Source organism: Trachemys scripta, chromosome 22 (genome assembly GCF_013100865.1).
Source record: "Trachemys scripta elegans isolate TJP31775 chromosome 22, CAS_Tse_1.0, whole genome shotgun sequence".
Lineage (NCBI taxonomy): Eukaryota > Metazoa > Chordata > Testudines > Emydidae > Trachemys > Trachemys scripta.
The window spans coordinates 2945469-2971358 of NC_048319.1; the positions used below are offsets into that span (position 1 = coordinate 2945469).

Below are 25890 nucleotides of genomic sequence, written 5' to 3' on the forward strand. Positions count from 1 at the left end.
TGCTCCGGCGCCCCCCCGCGCCTCCCCTCTTCCCCGTCTTCCCCCCCCCCCCCCGGCTCCTCCCGGCCTACCCCCCCCCCCCCCCCCCCCCCGTCCCCCCCCCCCCCCCGGCCTGTTACTGCCCTGCTCCCATCGTAGCCCCCCCTCTTCAGGGCGATTATCGCAGCTTTTGATGGGGCGCTGCCGTTCCAGGAGACTCTGCTTGCAGGGGGCTGAGAGCCTAAAGGGAAGCTCTGACCCAGGCTAGCCCAGCTAATCTCCCTCTTTCTTCTGGTAGGTTATAGCTTGTTTGCCATCGGCATTGGCAGCCTGCTCCTGGGTTACTACAACCTGGTCAAGTGGAACAGAGAGAGGAGGTAAATGTCCGTTTGGCAGCTGTGTGTTCTTCCCCGTGTGCTGACTGGAGAAAGGAGCTAGCGGTCGCAGGCTGGCGCAGTGGTTCTCCTGTATTTGCATAGTATGATGATGTATTGCAGAAGGTTGGGAATTCTGGCTGAGGAGTTTGTGACAACTGAGCTGTGTAGTAGTCTAGCGTTCTTAGTTTTGAAATGAAGATACAGAAAAGGTCCTTTGGCTGCTCAGATAAGAAATCCACTCTTCAAACCTTCTCTTTGGTACCAGGCGCCTGCTGATTGAGGACCTGGAAACCCGTATCGCTTTGTTTCCCCTTTTGCAAGCAGAGTCAGATCGAAGGTAAGTTCATCCCCACCCTGCGGCGGGTCGTTTGGATTCAGGGTACCTGTCACCACATGCCACCACATTTACCTGCCTTGCTCATCCTTTGCTTTGGGGAGGGCCTTGTCAGGGAGGGTAAGATCTTGCAGTTGCTGGGCCACTGTCATGCCCCTACTAGCTATTGTATAAAGACCCAGGGATACTTCAATAGCTTGAACAGCTGTTTACTGTGCTGGTGCTGAGGTCCCGGTAGCTGCAGGCTCCACCCCCCCCCCTACACAGGGCAATGCTGTCCTTGTTTTGCACCCAGAGAACCATGCAGGACTGGTTCTGTCTCACTCTGCACAGTGGGACTGGAGCTGCTGATTTGATGAGCTGTGAGGGACGTTTCTGTCCCAGAGGAACCTAAGGGGATGGGCTCGCTTCTTGTCCCCCTTCCATCACCTGGCCCTAACTACTGGCTGGGATTGGCATGTGTTTGAGGGGATTGGGGTAGCAGTGAGTGAGCAGGCTGGCCGGAGCTGACTAGAAATGCCAAAGCTGGTGCATAACATGAGCTCATTAATTTTGCTTATATGTTGTATCTGTTCCCCCCCACGCTCCCAACATTCTGTTTTGTCTTTTATACTGGAAGCCCTTTAGGGCAGAGCCCTCTCTGTGTAAGGCCCCTGGCACTCGGGATGCTGACGGAAGTCCTCTGCCAGCCTGGTACCCCTAGTGGGTCCCTGCATGTGAATCCTTTGTAGCCCTGCAAGATTCCTTCCTCCGCTGAAGGAATCACTGTTAACTGAGACAAGGCACCGCTTCATCTCTCCAAAGGGGGTGGACGAGTCCATTGCTTTGCAAGGACTTTGCAAGCTGCAGACCACACATGGAAACTGCTTCAGGAGCAAAATCTTTGGCTGCAAAAACAGTATCTCTTTGTAGCTTGAGCCCGGCTGTGCCAGGATGCTGTGCCCTATAAAAGGTGAACCTGGTTGTTGTCATCTGTAGAAATGTTGGTTAAGGCTCCCCCAGTTGCTAGTGCTAACTTCACTGGGTGTTCGTGGGTACTTCAAACAGAATAGTATACTGTGCCTCTATAAAACGTGGCCCATGACAACCCAATAGCCTCTGAAACAAACTTTAGGGCTAGCGGGGTCAGTAAAGATCGTCTAGTCTGGCTCCTGCATGGTGCAGGGAAGAGACTGCCACCCAGTGACTTCTGATCCAGACACAGGCTTTTCTTTCTGTTTAAGGACCCTGCGGCTCTTACGGGAGAATCTTGAGGAGGAGGCCAAAATCATGAAAGATGTTCCTGGGTGGAAGGTTTGTACCTTGCAATGCTAGTAGCAGAGGGCAAGGGGGAGTAACATACAGTCTGGGGATGGAGGGTGGGGTGGGAGAAAAGCTGGTGGACGTTACTGACACCAGATCGTTAGTGTTCCTGGCAATAGTGCAGCAGGGGATGACTTGTAATGAGTATCCCAAAGGTCACTTATAACCAGTGGTACAAATTAATCAGTCAAGAGGCTGGTTCCGTCTACCTTTTGGTTTTCTCAGCAGGCTCAGATAATGCGTTTATGAAGGAAGGCATTAATGCCAGGTGGCGGTCTAAGGGGAGGGTATGAGTGAGAGCATGCACAGCTGATACCGAGCAGGGTGGGATCAACACTTGATCCTAGTCCTGCTGGGTTGCGTTGGAGTCCTGGTTCATAGGACAGGAGTGAATGTGATTAGAGCAAAAGTAGCCTTCTGTGTAGAGAGAGACTGGCATGTTCTGTGAGCCTACAGGGGAAATCAAGGGCTTCTCGATTATGGTATGTTAATGGCCCGAGGGGATGTTTGCAGGCCATGCAGGGTCTCAGCCTTGCGATGGTCACTGCTGTTTGAGACACCTGCGAAAGTTTTGTCTGGGGAGCTCAAACTGAATTCCTATTTATCTCTGGAGCAGCTACAGTGCAGCCAGCAGCAGTGAATTTTTCTTCAAATGTATATCCCTGTGAGTGCTCCACGGTAGGATGCGCGTGCACCCATGTGCTCTCCACCAGAGAATGCAGAGCAGTGCCTTTTGGGCTGCACCTGCGCAGAGCGGTGCCTCAAGCCTCCAAACAGCGGTCTATAAAAAGGCACAGGCCCGCTGCCACTCAGTTCCCTCACAACTGCCTGCGCCTCGAGATGGAGCCATTGCATGTCTGCTAATTCTCAGCTTCCCACATTTCTTAACCTAGCTATTCTCTTAAGTTATCCTTTGCTGCTTTGTTTTCTTTCTTTCTAGTCTTAACACAGCCCGTTTTTGGTCTAGGACCTCTCTGGGCTATGTGGAAGACCCTGGGTTTTTAAGCTCTGCCAGGTGGCTTTTCCCCAAAGTGATGGGTGTTTGAGCTGCCTCCACTGCCTCAGACGTCCCATTGAAGAGTAAGGTCTGGGTGGGATTTAAAGCCACGTCTTGAAAGGCTAGAGGCTAGACTGAAGCTCCTAATGAAGTGCTCGCTAGCTCCAGCGAGAGCTGCTTTGCTAGCCTGTACGTTGGCCTCAATATCCCAGGCTGCTCCCGTGGCTGTTGGCAGCTTCAGCAGCCCCTTTTAAGCAGGACTTTTAAGAAGAAACCTTTTTACTAGGAAGAGGGGTAGGTCACCCTACCAATCCCACTCTAAGGAGACCTCCCATTCCTCGAGGAGTACAGCTGAGGGTCCATCTGGTGCCAGCTCCAAGCCGCCAGTACTGCACGGGAAGTAGCCTGTGGAGAATAGACAGCACAGGGATCTACCTTGTACCGACTGACATCTCTTGGCATCAGGATGCGCACAGGGCTCTTATTCATACTCCGGTACCATTGTTTTCCCTGCACCTGAGCTCAAAGAAGTTCATCAACAAGCCGCTCCATTACCAGGCTCAGCACCTCAGCATTGGCATTCCCCAGTACAGCTTAGACTCCTGCAATTGCAATCCTCCCGGACTGAACCGCAGTCAGACCTCCAGTCTTCAGTACTGGCACCTATGTCTGATGTACCAACCAGAAAGACCTCAATACCCACAAGTAGCACATCACTCGCGAGCACTGTAGGAAACTCCCCTCCCCCCCACCCAGTACCTTATACTCCTTCAGCACTGGGAAGCAACCAAGAACAGGAGGACCCATAGATGGAGGAAAACTCATCCCCAACCGCAAAGTCCTCTTCAGCCCCAGATAAGCAGTATACCCCCTGTCTCCTCAGGGGTCGATCAGTTCTAGAGTCCATTTGGCAGGACTCCCTGAGCAGGGACTTCCATTAGGATCACAAATGGGAGCTCAACGATTCCGTCAGCCGTAGCCTCTGCCAGACCTGGGGTATTCCAGAAGCAGACCTCTGCCAGCCCGGACAATGCAATGTCATCTTTTCTGCTCCAAGGGAGGCTACAGCTACAACTCATTGGGAGCTGCCCTGATAACACCATGACCCTGTACCCTACTGTATGCTTGTCCACCCCTAGTCTCAAAACCCTAATCAAACCACATCCGAGCTAGAGCCATCCTGGCCAAGGCAGTTTGTGGTACTTGAACGTCCTCCACCCCTCTGCGGCAATGCCTTTCTGACTTCCCATCGGGAAGGATCACAGAACTCTGGGACCCTGATCCCTCCCAACTCCTCCCTGAACCCCAAGAACGTAGATCCTGGACGGTTCTCGAGCATGGTGCTAACCTGTGCAAATAAGGTCCAGTTGGTTCTTCTGTCTAGCAGGAAATCCAGTACCCCCAAAATGTACCTTCAGAAGTGGGAACGCTTTCATTTCTGGAATTCTCTTCACTGTTCTCAAACCTCAGAGGTTCCATTCTCCAAGATCCTAGGCTACCTGTTGGATTTAAAGAGACTGGGTCTATCACTGAGCTCACTCCTAGTGCTGTGACAGCCTTCCACTCACCCACGGAGGGCTCCTCAGTTTTTCCCCAGCTCTCTATGGCCAGATCCCTCAAGAGCTTAGACAACTTGTTTCCCCTTGTAGGGAAACTGGCTCCCCACTGGGATCTTCATTTGGTTCTCAGGACCCAGAGGAACCCACCCCCCCCCCCCGCCCCATTGAACCAATGACAACCTGTTCTAACCTGTTCTCTCCTCTTCTCCCCCCCCCCCCCCCCCCCAAAGACTTGCTTCCTCATAGTCATTGTCAGCTAGACAAATGGGAGAGCTTGCTGCTCTCAAGGCAGACCCACCATTTACTTCCTTCCATAGAGATATGGCTACACTGTGTTCCCATCCTCGCCTCTTTCTGAAGATCTCTTTGGAAAGCCACATTAATGAAGAGATCCGCCTACCAGTGGTCTACCCAAAGCCTCATGCCTCCAGACAGGAGACTAGCCTACGTGCACTAGATGCCAGAAGGGTCCTTGCCTTCTATCTTGACAGGACTAAGACTTTCCGACTCTCTCCTAGGCTATTTGTATCCTTTTCAGAGAGGATGAAGGGAGAACCTATTTCTACCCAAAGACAGTCAAAAGCCTGTCAAAATGGGTTCTGGGTCACATTTTAACTTGTGAATCTGCTAGGGTGCATGCAGTCCTCTCCTAGAGTGACAGCACATTCCAGTAGAGCTCAGTCCACAGCTGTAGCTCTACTGAAAGGTGTTCCCGTAACAGAAATCTGTAGGACTGCACCTTGGCCTTCCCTCTATACCTTTGCCAAGCAGTACGCCATCACACCAGCTTCCAGGGATGATGCAGTCCTCTGAAGCGGCTTGGATTTGCCTCCTCGTTGAGTTGCTGCTTGGGAGTCTCCTCCGGTGGATCCCCCAGAGGGACATGTACTCCAAGATGGAGAATTTACCTACCTTGTGGTAACTTGAGTTGTTGGAGGTGTTTTATGGGTGCTGCACCTCCTGCCCCCCTTCCCCTCTGCGGTGGAGGCTCTGCCTTGTGCTCAAGATGGAACTGAGTGTCAGTAAGTCCACACCACCTTTATGTGCCCTCATTTGACAGCACAAGGTGCCGCTGCACAGACACAGACCCCCAGACACTGCTCTGCGTTGTCTGGGTGAGGGAGCCTGCCGTGGCGTACTCGTGGGGAGCTGCAGTAACTAGCTCTTTCTCTCTAGGTGGGGGAGTCCGTATTCCACACTGACCGCTGGGTTCCTCCGACAACAGATGAGCTCTATTACCTCAAGCCTACGAATGAGCTGGACAACGAGAAGTTTGGCTTGCAGTGGTATGTCTGAAGCTCGGCCAGGACTCTCCCCAGCCCCCTGGTTCCTCCAGTTTTTGCACCGGTAGCATTACCTCGGTCAGATGCAGTGCTCAAAGGCCATGTGTTCCAAGTGCGTGACATTAAACAGTCTGGTGGAAATGTGTGTGTTTATTTTCTAAACAGCTGTCTGCACTTCTTCCTGGGCTCTTCATCCTTGACATGAAGCCTCCTGCTGCAACAGGCTGTCCTGGTGCCACGCTCCCAGCTCTGTCCAGCCCCGTTAGCTACCTTTGCCTTCAATTATGTATCTCTTGGGGACAGGAGATGTGGAGGAAGGATAAGGGGCATGTGTTTAAGCCACTGGGCTGGGACTCAAGAGAGCTGGATTCATTTTCTCAGCGACCTTGTGGCTAGCTCCTAAATCTGCCCCCTAATCTATCCTTATGTTCCCTGTCTGTAAAGTGTGGATGGGGAGGCAGATAATTCGTCCTTTTCCGGGCTGGCCCATTTCAAGTGCAGTCTCTTTAGGGCCACACTCTCTCTCAGGGTCTGGGCAGTGCTCAGCATATTGGGCTCCCATTTCCCCCCCCTCCGCGCCCCCCCCCCAAATCAGGGCCTCCTGATCCTGCTTATTGAGAGATAATGTGAGGAACTATTGACACATGCCCCTACACACACCCCTCCCCGGCCATGGGGATCCCAGGGCTTGTTTTCAATAGCTCAGTCTTCCCAGCTCCTACAGGGGAGAAGGTCACATTTCCAGTGTCAGAAAGGATCAATCAAATCCCAAGTTATGTTCATTTCTTCCATATGCTTTAAAAACTCAGCCCTTTTCTGTCCCAAGGCTCAGTACGGCCAATCTTAGCCACGTCACCGCAGGGGGGAAATGAAAATTGCTGTGCTCCTGCAAATCTCTATCTGCCAGTGTAAGGGGCAATTTTATTTAGCTGAAATAATCTCGACAGACATCGGTGCAGGCCCCAAAATGAGCAATTCTCTTTGTAGCTGATGCCAAGACTCCTTGTCTAGGGGCTGGGGTGCAGCTTGTGTGATGGGGCTGGACCCTGCTGGCAGGGTGGAGAGGAGCTGGCTCAGCTGATACTGAATTGACTATATTTCTGTGAATTAAGCAGTTCTTGCATTGCCCTATGGCACCTTCTCTTAAGGGGCTTTAGAAGCTTTTTGAAAGCAACTTTAAAATGCGGATGAGGGAAGACTTTCACGCACCAGCGCTAGCCTGTGCAACTCACTGCTACGAGCCGGAAGCCAGGAGATTAGCGTTGATTGGCCAATAACTTGGGATCTTTTTATCCCAATAGCTACAGCTTTGGAAGATCTGGAAACCCTCCTACTGTGGGACATGAGCCCCAATCTCTAATGGGGGTCAGGAAGAGCTTTTCCTTTGGGGTAGATTAGCCCTGCAGGGTTCCTCGTGCTTTCCTCTGAAGCTGCTGGATAGGGGGCAGGATGAACTTTGCACTAGAAATTCCTACATTTAGAGAGACACCGGCATTGCTTCCAGGGCCGGCTCCAGGGTTTTGGCCGCCCCAAGCAGCCAAACCAAAAAAAAAAAAGCCGCGATTGCGATCTGCGGCGGCAATTCGGCGGGAGGTCCTTCGCTCTGAGCAGGAGTGAGGGACCGTCCGCCGAATTGCTGCCGAACAGCTGTACGAGCTGCCCCTCTCCGGAGTGGCCGCCCCAAGCACCTGCTTGGTAAGCTGGTGCCTGGAGCCGGCCCTGCTGGCTTCTACCGTGCCTGGCGCGGAACAGGGCAGAGCAGCATTCCCCAAGAGACTGAAACAGGAAATGGGGAGGGGATCTTTGCACCGCAGCTGTTCCTGCTTTCCGGAGCTGGCTGTTGCTCCCCAGGGTGCATGGTGCAAACAGGAGGCAAGGAATTGTGTTTGCTGGCTTGTCCCCTGAGCATTCACTGACAGCCTTGCGCCACCAGAGGGAGACGAGCCGGGCCAGATGTGGTCTGCCGAGCAGAAACTTGGCAGGTGTGCTCAGAGAATCAATAGGGCTCTAGCCGGAGGAGCATGCTGGCACAGGCAGGCTTTAATTCTTAGAGAGTATTTCCTGGAGCCCCCCATGCTCCTCCCCAGCATGCTATAAAAACTCCCTGGAGTTTGAAAATATTGACTGGAGCTCTGCTCTGGACAGCTCGGGCTGGAGTTAAGCCCTGGGTGCAGGGGTGACTCACGGGAGCAGTGTTGGTCACTTAAACCGCAGATGCTTTCATCAGTCGGAAAGTCGGCTTGTGCCTTGATTTGGCCAATGTCCACCTGGCAAAGCACTATAAGGCGTCTGTCTAAGGGGTGGTTGCCTGCCCCTCCTCACACACACACACCCCTTCACAGCTGTGTGGTTGCTAAGCAATACAGGCTGGCAGCTAAGATGCTGTGAGCTACTGTTTTTTAAAAAAAAAAAAAAAAGGGAGCAAAGGGCAGACATGAATAGGCATTTTAGAAAACAGGGAAAGGCCAGTGTAGCACCAGGTGGAAGTGGAGGGACTCGTTAAACAGGATCTGACAGGCCCCTCTCACATACCCAGGGTGATTGGCGGGGCGGGGGGCTGGTATCCGCTCTATTACACCTGTCAGTGTTCTTCACAACCCTGAGAAACTGATTAAAGCCCCTCCCCTGGGGCGTTAAAGAGGAGGTGGCATTAAAAACCACAGAGGTATTGTAAATCTCCTTAGCTATGTTACCATCACTTGCGATTGTGGCGCCAGGAGGAATTTCCAGTCGTATTTTACTTGTTAACAATTCTGCGTGGGGGGTAAAACTAGGTGTCCAGATCCTGTTTTCAAACGTGTCGGTCTTTGCCTGCGCTGAAAAGCATTTGCCAGGATTGCCAAACTGCTCTAAGCTGTCCCAGGACACCCTCCTCATGGGGGAGCTGCTCTTAACCATGCCAAAGAGTTCTTTTTGCTTAAACCAGTTCCCGGAATGGAGTACGTCATACTGGCACTAGGACTTCTTGCCAGCATAACTGCAGCTACACAAGGGCTCCCGCTGGCACAACTATGGTTACGGGGGGTGACTTTTCCCCCCCAACCCTAACCCACATAGCTATGCCAGTAAGGGTATGTGCACTGGAGCTGGCGGTGTGATTCGCAGCGTGTGGAGACGTGCCCTGTGCTAGCTTTAATCTATCTAGGTCACTAAAAATAGCGGTGAGGACACAACGGTGCAGGGCTTCCGTGTGGGCTGCACAATCCCACCTGACCTCCCCCCCCCCATCTTGTTTGTGCAGCCCCTGCTGCCTCTTCCTTACCGCTATTTATAGCGAGCGAGCTGGAGCGTGGCTAGCGGGAGAACGTATACATGAGCTGCCAATCACATGCCTGGCTGCAGCGTAAGCATACTTGACACAGTGACTTCAGTGAGACTTAAATCTGAGTGCCCAAGTCGCTTCTGAATATGTGGGTTCTTGTCGATTGACTAGTCGGTTTCTCTTTCTGGCTCTCCCGCTCTAGCACCTGTTCTGGTGCTTGGGCTGTAAACGCTGCAGGGCAAATTCTTTATCTAAACTGCACTTCCTTAGTAATTTGCCGTGTTGGTCGCAGGCTGAGAGGGACAAGCTGGGGAAGGTGATCTATTTTACCGGACCAACTTCTGTTGGGGAAAGAGACAAGCTTTCGAGCTCCACGGCGGTCTTCAGATCTGGGCGCTCGCTGTAAGCTTGAAAGCTTGTCTCTTTCACCAGCAGAAGCTGATCTAATAAAAGATATTCCCTCCCCCACCTTGTCACTTTTAGTTGACACTCAGGAAAAAAAAAATCCCACCCGTTTCTATACAGATCAGGGCCAATAACCCTCTGCTGCTTTCAGTGTTTGTTCCTTTCAACTGAGCCTAACCTGCCTGAAATGTCAACTTGAAATTCTTCGTGGGTGAGGGGAGCTTTCCGGCACAGCCCTCTAAGTATGTCCAGTCTTTCCTCTGAAAATTGGGCTAGCAATGGAAGGCAGGTGTGGAAGGTTGCTACTTCGAGTCTTTTCGTTGGCTAATATCTGCAAGTGCCTAGTATTAGTACACCTCTACCTCGATATAACGCTGTCCTTGGGAGCCAAAAAATCTTACCGCGTTATAGGTGAAACCGCGTTATATCAAACGTGCTTTGATCCACCAGAGTGCGCAGCCCCCCCTCGCCCCCCCCCCCCCCCCCCGGAGCACTGCATTACCGCGTTCTATCCGAACTCGTGTTCTATCGGGTGGCGTTATATCGAGGTAGCGGGGTATTGTTTGTGTTATAGTGGTGGTTAGAGGTACCAGCGGAGATCAAGACCCCAATGTGCTAGGTGAAGCACTGAGTGAGACAGCTCCTGCCCTTTGTAGTTTAAACATCCGAGAAAGATATGCTGAGTTGGGCTGGGGGAGAAGTGCTGTCCTCATTTTGCCTAGGTCCAGAGACCCGGATTCTCAACGTCATGGGTCTTGTGTACCTAAATACCTTTCGAGGATCTGGGCCAGAAAGATTTTAATGATGTAACTGAAAAGTCTGATTCAGAGGTAGAAATTCAGCTTTCCTGAATTGCAGACCAGGGGGCTAACTGTGAGAGCAGCCTGCCTTGTACCATAGTTGTGCGTGTGCAATGTAAAAGATGGGTTCCCCCTCCCCCCCAATGCAAGCCTGGGATTTTTTCCCCTCCATCTGCAGAACCAAAGGGAACAAGTTGGCAATTAGTTAAACTGAAAGAAGGGGGGGGGGAGAGTATGAACCTACGAAGGAGGAAAGCTCCATCCTTCTGAAAAAGGAAAAGATAAAACAAACCCCGCTTCAAACTCCGCAGACCTCGCTCTAGTATTTTTAAAATGTAACCGAGATCGGGGCCGGGAAATGCACGCGTCTCTCCAGCGGCCTGATTAAAGCCTCGCTTTGAAACAACACGGCCAGAAGCTAACGAGCGTGCAGGAGAAATCCAAGCTGGCAGACTGAATTTACGCTTCTCCTTAACAGCAGGCAGAACGGCATGGGGGGAAATAACTAGGCTTGTGTGGCCTTTTAGCTTCTAGGAATTGTAGTGCAGGGCATTGTTGGGTTATTAGAGGACGGCGAGGGGGCTAAGAATGGGGGCTTGTTTTATGGAAAGAGCCATTCAAAGCCTAACCCACTTAGAAATGCATGTTCGCACTGCCTACAGCACCCCAGTGCTTAGGACCAATACCTTAGCAGCTACCTACCGTCACCCCCGCCCCCCAGGATATTATAGGGATTTGTTAAAATGAATTTTGAAAAACAGGCAATTTTACATTTATTTTAAGACACACACACACACACACCCCGTCTTGTTGCTCTATCAGTAACTCTTGTCGTGGGCTCCTTTCCTAGTGGGAGCTGCTGTTTTACTAACCCTTCCCAGCAGGAGGTGCTGTGCCCGGCTGATGCTAGACTGCCTTTCCACTGTGGTAAATGAACCTTGCCCTTTACCCCACGGTAAAGCCTGGATCCTACAAACACTTATGCACATGTTTCAATTCCCCCTCCACGCTTTAGGCGCTGAGAGGGGAAATCTCTGACTGTGTTCGGCTCATGGCCTCGCTGATGGGGTTGCTGATTCTGAGTGCTCCGAATGCTGTGGCTACAGCCTGCTGCTTCTCTCAGAGCCCAGGGCGGGGGCTGTGGGAAGGGCCTTGTTCAAGTGCAGAGGATGGGTTAACGGCCTGAACTTTAAGCATGGGAACAGTAGCCTTGGCGCCCGCTTGCCTGTCTGACGGTGAAGCACACATGCACTGGACTGAGCTGGGGGAAACTCTCACCCTGTGCAAGGGGCCAGCGCACAGGCCAGGCTCCAGGAACTGCTCACAGCCCCGGGGAGGTTGTCAGATCTCAGCAGTCCAGGTGGCAGCTGCTTCTTTGTTAATTCACCTCCCATCCGTAGGGGAGAGACTTTTCTTAGCGACATGCTCTGTGTTGTGGCGATGGGGGTCCCCTTCCTTGACAGGAGCAAATCCCCATCTACGCCCCTTCCCCAGGGAGCAGCCTGACTCCTTAGACTCTAGTAGTTGGAGTTTTGCCTAGTTCTAAAGGATCCACCCCATGCTTTGGAGGAGGCGTATTCCAGGTGGAAGAGATCTCGCTGGGCCCCAGGGCGCTGGAACAGTCAGTGAGCTGTCCCGGGGCCATTGCCTCTGGGGGGAGGGACTTGGGGAAGCCCCTCCCGTTCCCAAGGATCTGCTGGGGGAAGGAGCGGTATTCTCTGCGCAGCCGGAAGCCCATCCTGTCCACTGCTGATCCCTCCCGCCAGCAGGGCTGCAGGCCCCCAGAGGCCATTGGGGAGCAGCTGCAGAGGGAAGGAAGACAGCTGGGAGCTGCGTTTTACAAGGAACTCGGTGAGTGGCCCTGCCAGCTGCCCGGCTGGATTGTGGGGAACGTCGTACTTCAGGGTGGCTGTGTGGATCGGGAAGGGATATGGAGGGTTGCACCAGGCTGGGTGCATTGTGGGGGGTGGCAACAAGATGGCTGCATTCACCAGCTGAGCAAGGGCCCTTTCCAGGCAGTTTCTCTCTGGCTCTGCAGGCGCCCTGAGGGGCTAGAACTCAGCTGAGGAAATGGCCATTGGTCTCTTCCCAGCAAACTGTGCCCAGACCTCAAGAGTGGGTCTGAACGGTGGGGGGTGTGGCACCTTCAGGAGTTTGACTGACCCCACTGATCTTTCCTGACCTTACTGCCAGCCATGGCTGCACTGGGTACCTGTCCCAGAGCACGGCCTCCCCTGCGGCCTTGGGCCGGCTGCTGTCCCTCACGCTGGTGTGTCAATCAGGAGTGACTCCACTACAGCCGAAGGGGTGACGCTGGTGTACGGTCGAGCAGGGCCGGGCTCCCTTATCCCTGGGAACTGCTCTGGGCAGGGCAGTTTGGAATCCGCCGAGCTCTCGCCTTGATGCTCATGGGGGTGAAGCCAACGCCGGGCTGAGTGCTCCAGCTCTCCCCACGCCTCTGTGGTCGGTGGGGAACGGGGCGCAGTGATGCAGGCTTCCCTCCAGGTGCCTCTTCATGCCTGTCTCTGTGGACGGGGGAGCCCAGTTCTAGTGGCTTGGCTGGCCTCGGCCCCTCTGCCCAGTCCCAATCTGTTCCACTTGTGATGGCAGGATAGCACTGAGACCTGCCAGCTTATTCCACCCCAGAGCGTCGCCCCAGTTCCCTCAGGTGGGCACGACTCAACCTGGGGCACTCGCCATCGAAGGAGCAAACCCAGCCACGGGACTTGTTGAAGCTGCTTGATGGCCATGTGGGCTGGAAGGGGTTAACCAATTCCCCGCTTCCCATTGGGCGAAGGCGATTTCGCTTGTTCCTCCAACCAATCGTCCCCCTTCCCTGCAGCAGCTGCTGTCTCATGACTGGCTCCGTCTCCTGGAAGGTGGCTCTGCGCTCGCTCGAAGCCATAAAGAAAAGGAGCAGAGAAGCGGCAGCAGTGCAGGGAGCTCCAGCTGCTGGGAGTCAAGGCAGAGAGGGGGCAGCTGTACCCCCTGCCCCGCGCTCAGCCAGGGACAATGAGCTGCCCGTCCACCCAGAGCGGGGAGCAGATCGAGCCGCTCAGGTACCTCAGGTGAGTGGAGCTGCAGGTGGGAGAACAGCTTGGCTACAGGGGAAGGGTCTCGTGCTAGCTGGTGCTCCGGGCACTGTGGGACCAGAGGGTGCCCCAGTGGGAGCCCATGGGAGGGGACGGGACCTCCAGGCAGTTGGGAGCCTGCAGCTCCATCGCTGATGCAGAGCGGATTAGGGTGGGCAGGGAAAGTTTCTGCACGAGCAAGGGTGGCTGGAGCAGGTGCCCGTGCTGCTGGTGGGCTGCCCACACCCCTTTCTTGCTACCGCTGAGCTTGGGTTAGGAAGCGGAATTCCCCTTTGGTTCTGCAGGACACGGGAGGCTGGATGTGGGCAGAGTGGGCACAGCTTGGGCTAGCTTGCCAGGGAGCGGGCAGGGCACAGCAGAGTTGCTGACCCAAAGGGGGGTTGGAGCCCTAGGGATGTTGGAGGGTTTGTTCCTGGACAGAGAATAGAAAGTGCCACTCTCTGCCCTGATTTCTATGCCACAGCTGTTCTTGGGCATGGGCAGGGAATGGCCTTGCCGCAGCCCTGCCATCCTGCCCACTAGAGCCCCCCCCTGCCATGCCCCCAGGCACTGGTGTGAGGTGCAAGCCAGTTTTCCAAGCCTGGATCTCTTCCTACAGCATCTTCTATTCAAAAGTGCTGGCAGACACTCTCCTCTGAGCCACCTGCTGTGTCCCTGCCCTTCGCCCCGGGCACTCGGGAAGCAGAGAGGCCCTAAGCCGTGGGCATGCTGAGCTATTTTGGGCTCCACAGGGGAGGGAGGGAGGGAGGGAGAGCTGCCTCGGTCCATGACCGTGCGCCCGTCCTGGCCCTGGCTGAAGCGCAACGGCTGACGCTGGCTGCTGTTTCTGAGCACACCCTTTCCCTGTTGTCCCCACTCCCTTGATGAGCTGGGCAGCGGGTGTGGGCTGTGCTGTTCTCGGGCGCTAGCTCTCGGCTGGTCTGAGGGCAGACGGCGCCCGTTCCGAGCACTCCCCTGTCTCTTGTGCCAATGAGCCCCGTAGGTACTTCGGTAGCTGGAACAAGCAATTCCCACAGCTGACAGGTCCCGGGGCTGGCATGGAATCTTAATTGCCTGCACCCACTGGGGCATCCAGCTGCCACCTTTAGCAGCGGGTTTTGTCCCTTGTCTCTGGCGCACAGGAGGTGTGGTGGCTCAGCAGGGCTGCGGGAGGTGTCCAGAGCACTGGGATGGTCTGGATTAGTGCCGTCGCTGTGATCTCATTGGGGAGCCCAGGGAGGGGTACCAGGGCCAAGGAGAGAAGAAACTTCCATTCTCAGTCCCTGGCGGGAGGATTGGCCGGGCCCCTCCACATTCAAGCAGGGTGCAGCATGGAGGAAGCACGAGGTACAGCCCACAGCCTCTGGGGGCGTCACCCAGCCCTGCCCTCATGTGCAAAGGGGCTGTCAGCTGTTTGGGCCTCCCGGCCCTTCTAGGGACACCTCTCTCGGGAAGGAGAGAGAAATCGTGTGGCACTGGTATCAGGGACACAACGATGCACCTCAGCCTTCATGCTGACAAGAGCTGTTCCCCGTGGGCCCCCCACAGGCTGACCTGGAATGGGGCACACCCCAGAGCATCATCTCAAAGCCAGGATTACCGGGATGGGCCAGCTGGCATCTCCCTGCCCTGTGGGAGGACCCACCTGCCAAGCACCCCTGGAAATGGGACCCTGAGCCTGCCCTCTTCCACTCCCAGCTCCTGGGAGCCGAGTGGTCCTGGAGCTGGAATATCCCCAGCTGGGCCAGGGCCCTGCTTAGGGTGGCTCCTGCAGGCTGGCCCGGGGCAGGTTGGGGGACCTGCTGTGTGCTGGGGGTCATGCCCCATCTGGGCTCATGTAGCAGGAGCTAAGAGACGTCGCTGTCCCGGCTCTAGATTGGTCTCTGCCCCCACTGGGCCTGTTCTGTCTGCTGGGGTGGGGCAGCTTCCTCCTGAGAGGGGCCCTGAACGCTGCCCCATCCACCCAGGCCAGGTGCTCAGGGGGAGGTCACCTCCCCCTACAGAGGCTGCGGCTTGGGAAGAAGAATCCGGTGTCCGTGCAGCAGGTGGGGTTGGGGGAGCGCTGGCTGCGTCCTCTCCAGACATGGCTGCACAGGGAGGGTTGAACTGGCCAAGCCCTTGTGTGTGGGGTGGCAGGGCCGAGGACCTGGGAACCCTCGTCAGGGTGGGCTCGGCCAGTGGGGACAGGTGGCACCCTGGGGCAGGGGGGTGTTTCCATGGTGCTAGCAGCACAGAACAAGTGAGAGGAGATGCGGAAAAGGTGGAGGCAGTGTGGCCTAGTGGCTAGGGCTGCTGGCCTGGGGCTCGGGAGCTTGGGGTTCTATTCCCAGTTCTGTTACTGATCTGTTGGGCGACCCTGAGCATGTCCCTGCCTCTCCTGGTACCTCAGTTTCCCCTCCCACTCTCTCTTTTCAGACGGTGAGCTCTTTGGGGCAGAGCCGGCTGCTCACGGTCTGTGCAGCGCCTGGCATGGCAGGGCCCTGATCTCAGCTGGGGCGACGGTAATACACATACTAGATAGCAGCCTAGGCTGATGGCACATAGGGCCTTCCCGGCAGTCTCCAGCCACCTGCTCCATCTGTCTTGGCATCAGTCTCCTCCATCAGCTGCTAACTGGTGCTTCCGAAGAAGGCGGCTTCCCCCCACAGTGCTGCATCTCAGCCTGCACAGAGCTGCGGCCGGCGAGGGTTGTGATGGTACGAACGTCACCGCACATCCCCGCGCCGGCTGTTAGCCACCTCGCGTGGATTCCAGGTAGCCCTGAGTGCTGGTGGCACCTTCTCTCCTCTGGGCCCCCAGGGCTGCTTCTTCCGTGGCTGACGGGCCTGTGCTGGCCTTGCTAGTGGATGGAACAGCTCCGGGAACTGTCCAAGGTACAGAGGGAGTTGCAGGGGAGCCAGGGCGGATGCAGAGCCGGGCAGATGCCCTGCTCCTGCTGTGGGCGTGATTGGGTGCAAAGGTCCCTTTAGTGCCAGGTGGGGGGCCCCTCCTGGTGGTACTGGGCTCCTGGCTGAGGTATGTCGGGGCTGAGCAGGCCCCTGGCAGGTGCAGTGCAGGGGAAAGTCTCTCCCCACACATCAGGGCTTCTCCAGGCGTGAGCACATGGCGACCCAGCCTGGGGCGATGATTTAATGAGCATCTTCAGCAGTCGCTCCGGCTCCTTGCAGCTCTGCTCTCCTGAGGCCCCTGGCACCAGGTCATTGGCATGGTAGAGCTGTGCGATTAATCAGGCTGGATCTAATCAACAGGCCCAGGTCATAATTACCATGTGTTCTTGGGCGCCCTCTCTGCTCTGTGCCTAGTGGAAATGTCTGCATTATACACAAAGCTCTTTGCCAGCCTCCTGGGAGTGCAAGATAGGGAGCTCTAGGTTGGGAATGGGGTCCCCAGAGGGGGGATAGTGGGGGCTGTGGGTCAGGATTGGAAGAGCCATTTAATGCGGTTAGTGGTGTGAGAGGCTTAGGCCAGGTCAGTGCTAGGGAAGATTGGCTGGTGCAGTTATTTCAGCATAGCTATACCAGCACATTCTCCTGGTGTAAATGCAGCTGATGCTGGCAAAAAAAAAAAAAAAAAGGGCGGGGGCTTTTGTACCAGTTCCCTGAGTAAAATAAGCGATCCTTGTAAAAGTACTGGTGGGTGGGGCTCACTGGGGCTGCACTGGGGCTCTTGCTGGGTTAGAAATGTCACCAATCAGCCCCCTAGCCAACCGTGCTACCCCAGCAAAAGTGGCTAGTGTTGGTCCAGCCCAAGGTTTGGACCCCTAAGGGTTTTGCAGAGATGCTGGCTGCTGAGCCGGGAGCTCCAGCCAAGGGTGAGCATGTGGGACGTGGAAGGTTCTGGCTGGAGACCGAATCCTTGATTGCTCACTGAACCAGGGGGCCGGGCCAGCGTCCGCACAGCTCCCCCTGCCTGAGTCAAGGCCTGGGGACCTTGCTGGACCTCTGACCTAAGCACAGGCTGGGGAGCAGCGCCTAGCCCCCATCTGTGCCGGGGGTCAGGGACGAGGGTGACTCCATGTGGGAGCTTCCAGGCAGCTTGGCGCTGCTGCGCCGAGGGCGGTGCAGCTTCCCGGATAATTGCAATGTGTTTAGCTGTAATTACAAAATTAAAAAGCGATTGAGGGAAGATGGATGGCTGGGAAGGGGAGTTCACTGTGAAAGGCAAACCCAGGCTTAGCTGAAAGAGAAACCTGCCCGTGGCTACTGCTGGGAGCTGAGGCGTTCGGAGGCCTGGGGCTGCAGCTCGGGATTGAGGGTCATCTGAGGGCCCTGAGCTCCTGCCTTTGCTTTGGCCCAATCCCCCGCCTCCCCAACCCGTAGCCTCAGGAAGCATCACGGAGCTCTGCAGTGCCATGCGGATAATGCCAGCACACGGCCCAGTGCCCACTGCATGGCTGGTCAGCCCCGACCTCCCTCAGCCTCCTGTGGGTGGAGGAGGGGCTCAGAGCCGGAGCAGCTGCCGTTGCTACGGAAACTGCTTCCCGGGTATCCATGGATTCAGCCAGCTTGTTTGCTGGTGGGCGCCCACCCAGCTCCCTCGTTGTCAGTGAGGCAACAGAGACGGGCTGGCTGGGGGGGCAGGGTTCTGGGGGATGAACCAAGAGCCCCCCCAGCTCTTACCTTGACAATACCCAGGCTGCTCCCACATCTCCCCGCCCAGCGATGGGGTCAGAGTGTGTGTCGGGAGGGGGGCTTGGTTTGTGATGGGGAGCACTGTAGGGGACAGGGGGGAGGCAGACAGGAGCGCCATGGGGGGCAGGGCCTGCCCGGGCAATGCTGGGATGCGGATCCCCTGTTGCTAGGGGCTGAAGGCTAAAATAGGGGTGTTTTTTTTTTTTTTTTAAACTGGTATCTTACAAACCCTGGGTATAGAATTGCAGCTCCGACCCCCTCTCCCCCCGGGCTGCCCCTGAATCCGGCCTGTGGAGGTGGCGATGGGAGAGGGACCCTGCTCGTGCCCCTTGCATTTGTGCTGCGTCCATCTCCCCTGCCCCCAAAGGCCTCCCGGCATCTGCATTTCGGGCATTACGACAGGTTCCTGCTGGGCTCTCAGACCCAGTCCTCCCCGGGGTCGCATCCAGACATCCCCCAGTCCCACCGAGGGGATAGGGCAGCGGGGAGGGGCTGCCTGCCTGGCTGCTTTGCTGGCAAGCGGTTCGTCCAGGGTTAAACTGCTTTTGGTCCCTCGGGAGTCTCCATTTCCATTGCCCTTGGAAAGCCTGTTCTGGGAGCTGATTAATCATTAATATGCCCCTGGTGGCAGCTCAGCCCTTAGACCTGTGCTCTGCTTCCAGAGGACGAGCCTGTCTCCATGCCTGTGTGAGACGATTGCCGCTGGACTGGCAGCTGCCTCTGCCCATGCAAAGCAGCCTGGCTGATGGACAGCACCTCGCTGAGCCTGGCCCTGGTGCACTTTCAGCTCAGGGGATCTAGGCTGGCAAAGCGGTTTGAGCCCAGAGTGAGCTGTGTCTGTGCCCATCAAGGTCCACTAGCATCAGGCGTGTGGACCCTACGGCTTTGCACTGCTGCAGCTCGATTGGCTGCCATCCCAGGGCAGAATGTGCCTTGGTTCAGTGCTTGGTTTGTAATGAAAGAGGTGCTGGGGCTCCAGCAAATTTCTTTTACTTCAGTCCTGGCACAAATGAAGCACTGCCTTGCTTTGCTTTTTGGGAGCCTTTTATTTAGCTGGGGCCAGTATAATCCCATCTTCAGAGTTAGTCCAGAGTTCGTTCCATTTCCATTGGTGTCGGCTGGAGCTGCGGTTGCTCCGCCTTTCCAAAACCAGGCCTCCCTGGTGTCTGGGGGTGTTTGAATCTAGGCGACAATCATGAGTTTGTGAGATTTGGCTTAAGGATTGTGAGATTTTTAAAAGAACACGTTGGGTTCTGTTTATTTGCCTTCTGGCCTTTCAGCCGTTAAAGGCCCCGTTTTCAAGCTTTTCCCTGTAACCACGCTGGCCGGAAACTGACCGTTTTGGAAATGAAAGCTCAGAATCTGGTATGTTCACCTGAGTTTAAGAAAAACAGCAACAGCGGCGAGGATACGACCACGTGAGCCGGCAACTCTGAAAAGCCGTCACTGACTTTTTAAAAAAAACATTTCTTTTGTCGCTAAGCGTCTAGAAACCTTTCCCAGTGAAAACGGTGGTGGTTTCGGCCTCTTGTCAGCCCTCCTTGAACTGGGCTGAGGTTTGGCATTTGGAATCCATCAAACACACTTTCTCCCAACCGCGTGTTTCCTTTTGCTAGGAGAAGTTACTTACACTCAGAGAACAACAGTGACCAACAGGGAGTAAATGGAGGGTATAAATTATTAAGTGAGCGTTTTTTCCCTTGTGCTAATGAATTTCCCCCGAAGTCTTTCGCTCGCTCGCTCGCTCACACACCCCCTTGCTACAAAGAGTGACCTGAAAGTGCAGTTCCACCATTAACATATCCTTTGTGTCAGTTACCACAGCAACTATTAGTGGGTGTTCTTAAACTGACAGCCTTAAAAAAACAATGCAATGACATTAGCGGCGTTTGCACCTGCGCCTCTAACTAGTTTCTCCGTCTCTTCTCCCAACAGCAGGGAGGAGGATGCTAAAGGGGTTTGAAGAATCCAAACTTGCGGGGAATGGGGCCTCGGGGAGGGGACTTGAAGTTCCAGTCTGTGCCATTTCACGGCCCCCTTGCTACTAGATTCGTGCACGCAAAGGCAAGGCCCATCCATGCGGGATTAGCCGTCCAAGCTGAGTCTAAAATCGCTGCTCTGCTGATGGGCAGGGCATTAAAACCTTGGGCCCTGTGCTACTCCGCCCTGCCCAGCAGAATCCTGGTCAGTGGATACTCACTTGGGGGAATGAGCGTGTCTAGCTGGGCTGGACTGCTCAGATGCTGCCCCACCAGTGCACCAAATCCCACCTGAGGGCGGGACTTCGAGTCCCAGCCCTGCCGCTGACTCCTGGTGTGACGCACAGACGCAGGGCCAGTCTCTGCCTCTAACTGCCCACACTCTCAATAGATCAGACAGGTGAGGCAGGGCGAGGGGAGGGGCCTAGCCCATGGTCTGCACCCTAGTCACCTGGCCACGCTGCTGAGCGCTGGAGAAACGGATGTGAAAATAGCTTGATGAAAACAGGGCCAGGCCAATGAGCCAGGCCAGTGCTGCCTGCAGAACAGACTCTATGCTGGGGCAATTTCCCTTCAATTCCAACCCCTTCTGTGGGCATGGGGCACATTCCAGCGGCTGGCAGGGTGCGAGAGCCATTTCCTTTGGGCTAACGCTCGTGGCTAGGCCTGCAGCTTGTGGTGCTCGGGGATCAGTCAGGTCCTTGCAAGAGTAGAGCTGTGTCCGGTTCCAACTGGCTGAGTAGAACAGGAGCTTCCCAGCGCCCTGTCCAGACTCGCTGTCTGGGGCGCTCAGCCCTTAAAGGCACAGACCCCAGTGCCACAAACCCAGCCAGCGGCACTCCTTGGCTGCTATGCGTTATACTGCACAGCACTTTTTGGAGGACTCACAAGACATTTGGGGTGAGTTCTTGCGCCTGGAATGGAAAGGGTGGAAATATGTTGATTTTTTTTTTTTAACAACCGTCTTTTCTTCTCATGGTTAATTAGGCCTTGGAGTTAAATAAGTGTCATTGAAAGGAGGGGGTGGGGACATCCATTAAGCAAAATCCCTTTCCCATTCATTTGCATCATTAGCTCCCTGAAACCTAATGCTGGCAGTTAAATGTCAGCACTGTTGACTCTTTCAGTGCTTGCCAGTGCACACAAGACACTAGAGGGCTGAATATGTTATGAAGGGCTCCATGCTAGGCTGGGAGTGGCATCTCGTGGTGGTGCCTGGAGGGGGTAGACCTGGAGGTGTGGGCGGAGCCTGGGAGGAGATCACCGGGTTTTTTCCCCAGCCTGACCCCTCCCAGCAGGAGTTAAAGAAGATGGTTCCCCTGGTTTAGAGGCAGAAAATCTTTTTTAAAGGCACACAGGACTGTAATAAGGGGCTTTTGTTAAGTGTGAGTACAAACGCAGCTGTTAACAATACCCATAATGACAGGGACACTGTGCGTTAATGACCAAAATAATTGCCTTTCTCTGACTGCCTTTGAAGAAGGGGGGAAGGAAAGAATCCGATCAACCTTTGGCAAGCAAATGCTTTGTGCAGCTTTTTTAATACAGATGTCCCCTCCCACCCCACCTCCCCATGCTGCTTTGAAACTAATTGAAAATTGACTTTAGCATTTACTGTATTATTTCAATGTTACATATGTATATCTGCCTCCCATCCAGTTCCTGATGTGCAGCATCCCAAAATATCCACCCATTAAACATTCACTCATCTCCTGGCTGATCGGTACCTCTGTGTTCTGCCATTCTTGAATCCCCTGTGCGAATTAAATGGAATGAGATTAATCTCTCTAGAGAGCCCAGAGCTAGGAGAGGAAATGGGAAAATGTATTTAAGAGTCTGGTAAGGAGGAGCGAGAGATAATAGCTCCTATCTAATCTACCAATCTATTTTTAGCCTTGCTCGTTTTTCCTCGTTTCACAAAAATCTAATGCGTTGGGCTTCCGGAACGTCTTTTGTCTAAATGATCTCGAAGCTCTTTAACGTCAACCCTCGGTGATCCCACTTTTGTGGGTGGGGAAACTGAGACACGGAGGCTAAGTGATTTGCCCCAGGTTAACGAGCTAGTTGTTATAATTTGTATGACAGTATCATCTAGAGGCCTCAGCTGTGTTTGGATCCCATTGTGCTAGGTGCTGTACATACATGTAAGAGAATAGACAAGACAGACCCAGGAGTGAGAGAAAGCCAGGATCAGTATCTCCGTTTTACAGGTGGGGAACTGAAGCCCAAATCTTCAAATGATTTTCAAGGACTCTGATTCTCCAAAGGGCTCCAGCGCCACCAGGCAGAGCTATTTGGACCACTCTGGCCCACGTGACTGTCCAAGGTCACTCAGGGGAGTCAGTGGCAGTGCTGGACATTGAACCAGGGGCTCCTGAGTTTGTCTAGCTCGTCAGCTGTAACCCCCCAATCATCCTTCCCGTTGGTAGAACTGCCCTGCGGCGCCGAGACTCCAGGCTGCTTCTCCGGGCTCCAGTGAATTTTGCAGCACAAGTGTTTGGAACCGAAAAGGAGGCACAAATGGCTGTGAAATAAAACCCGGGGTGACAGAGTGCGGCATCGCCAGAGCTGAATGATGCCCCATCTCATCCGCTCAGCTTTGAAACACTCCTGGCTGCACTGAACTTTGGGCTGTGATGAGCTGGGCGCTGAGGCTGGGTTCAGGGAGGCTTGTGGATATCGGTGTCTTTTCAAGCCAGGCTTGGAGTGGCTGGGAGTGGAGGGAGCCTGCAGAAGAAGGGTTGGGCTGTGGAGCCCTTTGCCAGGACAAAGCTTTCCCACGTGATAAAAACCTTCAATATCCTTCCCTGTGTGTGTGCTCCAAACCTGGGATTTAGAGGAATGCCACTACGGGGCCAAGGTCTCTGTAGCAGGGGCTGGGCCCCCGGGCTGGAATTCACTAGGGGGCACCAAAGGACTAGGAAAATGCTCTTCATTTATTGAGCTATCCAGCAGCAGGAACCGGATGAACCTCTGAAGGAAGAGAGATGGGAGAACAGGGCAGGCCTGATCCAGCCTCCTAGGGAGTGCCCTGGACTGGGCCTCAGCTGAGCCGGGGTCTGGTCCTGGCTCTGCCACTGCCACTGGGATATTAGCACTGGCCTAGTCACGTTGCCTCTCCACACCTTAGTTTTCCATCTGTAAAATGGGAGCAATCGATGGATGAAAAGCACTAGATGAGGGCTGAGAATTATGACGCTGTGTTGCTTAGGCAGCATGGTCCAGGAATTTGGAGCTATTCCCAGGGGTGACCCTGGGCAAATCACTGCCTCTCTCCTGATGCTGTTTCCCCTCCCACGCCGTGTATCTGTGGGGCAGGGACTGTCTGACTATGGGTTGGTGTGGTACCTCCCGTAACCGGGCCCTGATCAATGGGGACCTCCGGATGCGACTGTAACATGAGCACTTAGCAATGATAATCCTCTGCTCTCGTGTCCGCTGATCTAATACCATTATGTTCAGCAGAGTTACTTCTGAATGACACCCACATTGGGCATCGCCTGCTTTTCTGTTACATGAGAGGGAATTTCTGCAATTTCCTATTCCAGATGAATTTGGGGAATTGTGCTCGAACACCAGCTGCTGGAGGAAACCCTCTTGCCCATCTGTTGTTTTGGCTTATAATTAAATTCCAAGAAGTTCTGGGTTTGGAACTAAGAAATGCCTGAACTGACTTTAAGCATCAAGTTGTTAGCAGCAAATTAACGCTAAAAGAACACTTCCACTTTGCCCCTGAAGCTGTGTTATTACTGTTACCCCTGGGTACCATCTAGTCTAACAACAAGAATTGCCGTTACTCATGGCCTCTTTCTGAAGCAATTACCGGGGCCTCTCAGTGCTCCACACAATGGGGACTTAATTCCGGAATTAGGTTTTGAGCGAAGAGTCGTGTCAGTAGAATATTGTGGTGGAATGGCAAAGTGCATCTGAATTGCTGCCTGCAGCCTTCGTTCTTTAATTGTGATTCAACCTTTGCCACTGAGGCCTGGGGTCCAGGAAACTGGTTGAAATCACTGGAGCTACACCAGTTCATACCAGCTGAGGGTCTGGCCCAGTACATGCATGTTTAGACCACACCTCAACACGCGTAGGGAATGGATTTAAGAAACTCATTTCAACTTGGCTGGCCCAAATTCATCAAGCAAATCTGTATCCAGGGATGAGCGGCAGTGAAAGCCACTAATTTTATGCATAAACTTAGTGAGGAGTGCAGCATGTCAATTAGTCTCTTGTGTGTGATAATTAGCTCGCATCCTACGGCATCACTAAAATTTCGTTGGGGACGTGGTCACTAGAGCTCTGATCACGCTCTCGGCAGCTTCCAGCTTTCTCTTGGTTTCAAACACGATTTTGAGACCATCATTCACTTCTCAGCCAGCTGGCCCAATAATCCAAAGTGCGCCGACCTTTGCAATAAGGTTCCAGCTTCAGCCATGGGGGGAGGGGGTCTGTGTGTGGTTAGGATTGTCGACTAAGTTCTTAGGCCCAGATGCTCTCTTCTTGCCCCCTAAGATATGCTCAGCCCAGCTCAGCCTTCTTCTCATGGTGCATCTGTGGAAGCTTCAGCCCATCACCAGCTGGCCGTGGTCTATGTTGTGAATTCGAGTCATTCAGGGGCACGCCACTCCACGCTTCCAGCTCCCTACGCCAAGTGAGAGGGGGCAGCTGGCCAAGGAACCAACTACGCCACTTGATGCCTCTATGCCTGAGTGCTGCAATGTGGCTGGAGCAGAGGGAGAGAATCTGGACCTTCAGAGTTGACCCTGGGTCAGGTGCTGCAATTCACTTTGTGCTATGCCAGAAAGTAGGCGATGGGCTGATGCTGAGTTTTGTTGCCTGCTGTAACCTGCTGTGATAGTTTTGGACACGCCCCTCTGAACACAAGTAACAGGGTGACGTAGATTTAGATCATTTTTAAACTAAAAAAGGGCCTTTACGTTGGCTTGGATGGGGGAGCCTCAGGGAGAACAGAGGGTTTGGACTCAGATAAACACGCAGCCGTCTGGATGCATCAATCCCTTGCCTGGTATCGGAGTATTTGAGAACCTGCAGATGGCTTTTGTTCTAAAACAGAGTCTATTTACATTAGGGGCTGCTACAAATCATAAATAATAAAAACCTGTGCCCCGTGGCTGATGTATTACAGGGTGCGGTACCACTTGCTGTCACTGGGGGAGCGAAATACACGGATCTGTCTAGTTCAGGTTAGCTCCGGGGAGGGAGACCATGGTGCTGGCCCCTTTATGGCTTCTCAGGATGCTGGCACGCTCTGATCACCAGCCACCACAGCACCGCTTTGCCCCAGCTCTGGTGGTGGCCACGACCCCGGCGTTGCTGCAGCCGCGCTTGGTAGCTGTAATTGAGAACGGGGCGGATTCCTGTCCGGATCTGAAAGACGCACACGTCCCAAACCAGCCCTCAGGAGAAAAGGGGCAGCCTCCGATCTCAACCGCCACCATTCAGTGGCTCCAGAGCGCAGGTGGAGCCAGGCCAAAACAGGCAAGTGTTTGCGGTCGCTGAAGCTCCGCTGCGTGATTTAGCCGGCCGTGCTGGCAGCGAGGGTCGGTGCGCTGGGCTCCTGGCCCGCTTCGGCACGTGTGCCGCGGCTGCAGCTGGCTCTTTTAGTGCTGATTAAACAGATGGTGGAAATGTCGTGACCGGGCCCTTTCTACTCGCCAGCAGCAGCTCGCTGCGGAGGCACGCGGGGATGAAACCTATTTCAAAGGGCTGGGATCAGCTCAGCCTCGCAGACATTTTGTCAAATAACAAAACGTACAGTGAACGTAATGATCTAGAAAACCGCTGCTGCTGAATCCCCTTTGCTAGGGGAAGGGGCGACAGCGGGGCTCGAACCCCCGGATCAGGGAGCATGCACCTCCTTAGCGCTGCAACGCGCACCCTTAGCTCAGGG

General features: G+C 54.4%; 2 protein-coding genes across 4 annotated transcripts in view; both read left to right on the forward strand.

Moving 5' to 3' along the window:
- NDUFA13 (NADH:ubiquinone oxidoreductase subunit A13) overlaps positions 1-5972 on the forward strand; it is a 10877-nt gene extending 4905 nt beyond the window's left edge. The window contains exons 2-5 of the mRNA XM_034755264.1: positions 278-356; positions 622-693; positions 1914-1983; positions 5725-5972. Coding sequence (XP_034611155.1) covers positions 278-356; positions 622-693; positions 1914-1983; positions 5725-5844 — 341 coding nt within the window. The 3' untranslated portion in view covers positions 5845-5972. The remainder of the gene's footprint in view (positions 1-277; positions 357-621; positions 694-1913; positions 1984-5724) is intronic.
- Positions 5973-11929: 5957 nt separating this feature from the next.
- YJEFN3 (YjeF N-terminal domain containing 3) overlaps positions 11930-25890 on the forward strand; it is a 46237-nt gene continuing 32276 nt past the window's right edge. Inside the window, exons 1-2 of one of the 3 annotated variants that reach the window (XM_034755263.1) lie at positions 11930-12149; positions 13141-13357. In XM_034755263.1, coding sequence (XP_034611154.1) covers positions 13311-13357 — 47 coding nt within the window. In that variant the 5' untranslated portion in view covers positions 11930-12149; positions 13141-13310. Of the gene's footprint in view, positions 12150-13140; positions 13367-25890 lie in introns of all 3 variants that reach the window. The other 2 variants (XM_034755261.1, XM_034755262.1) reach the window with 2 other exon arrangements.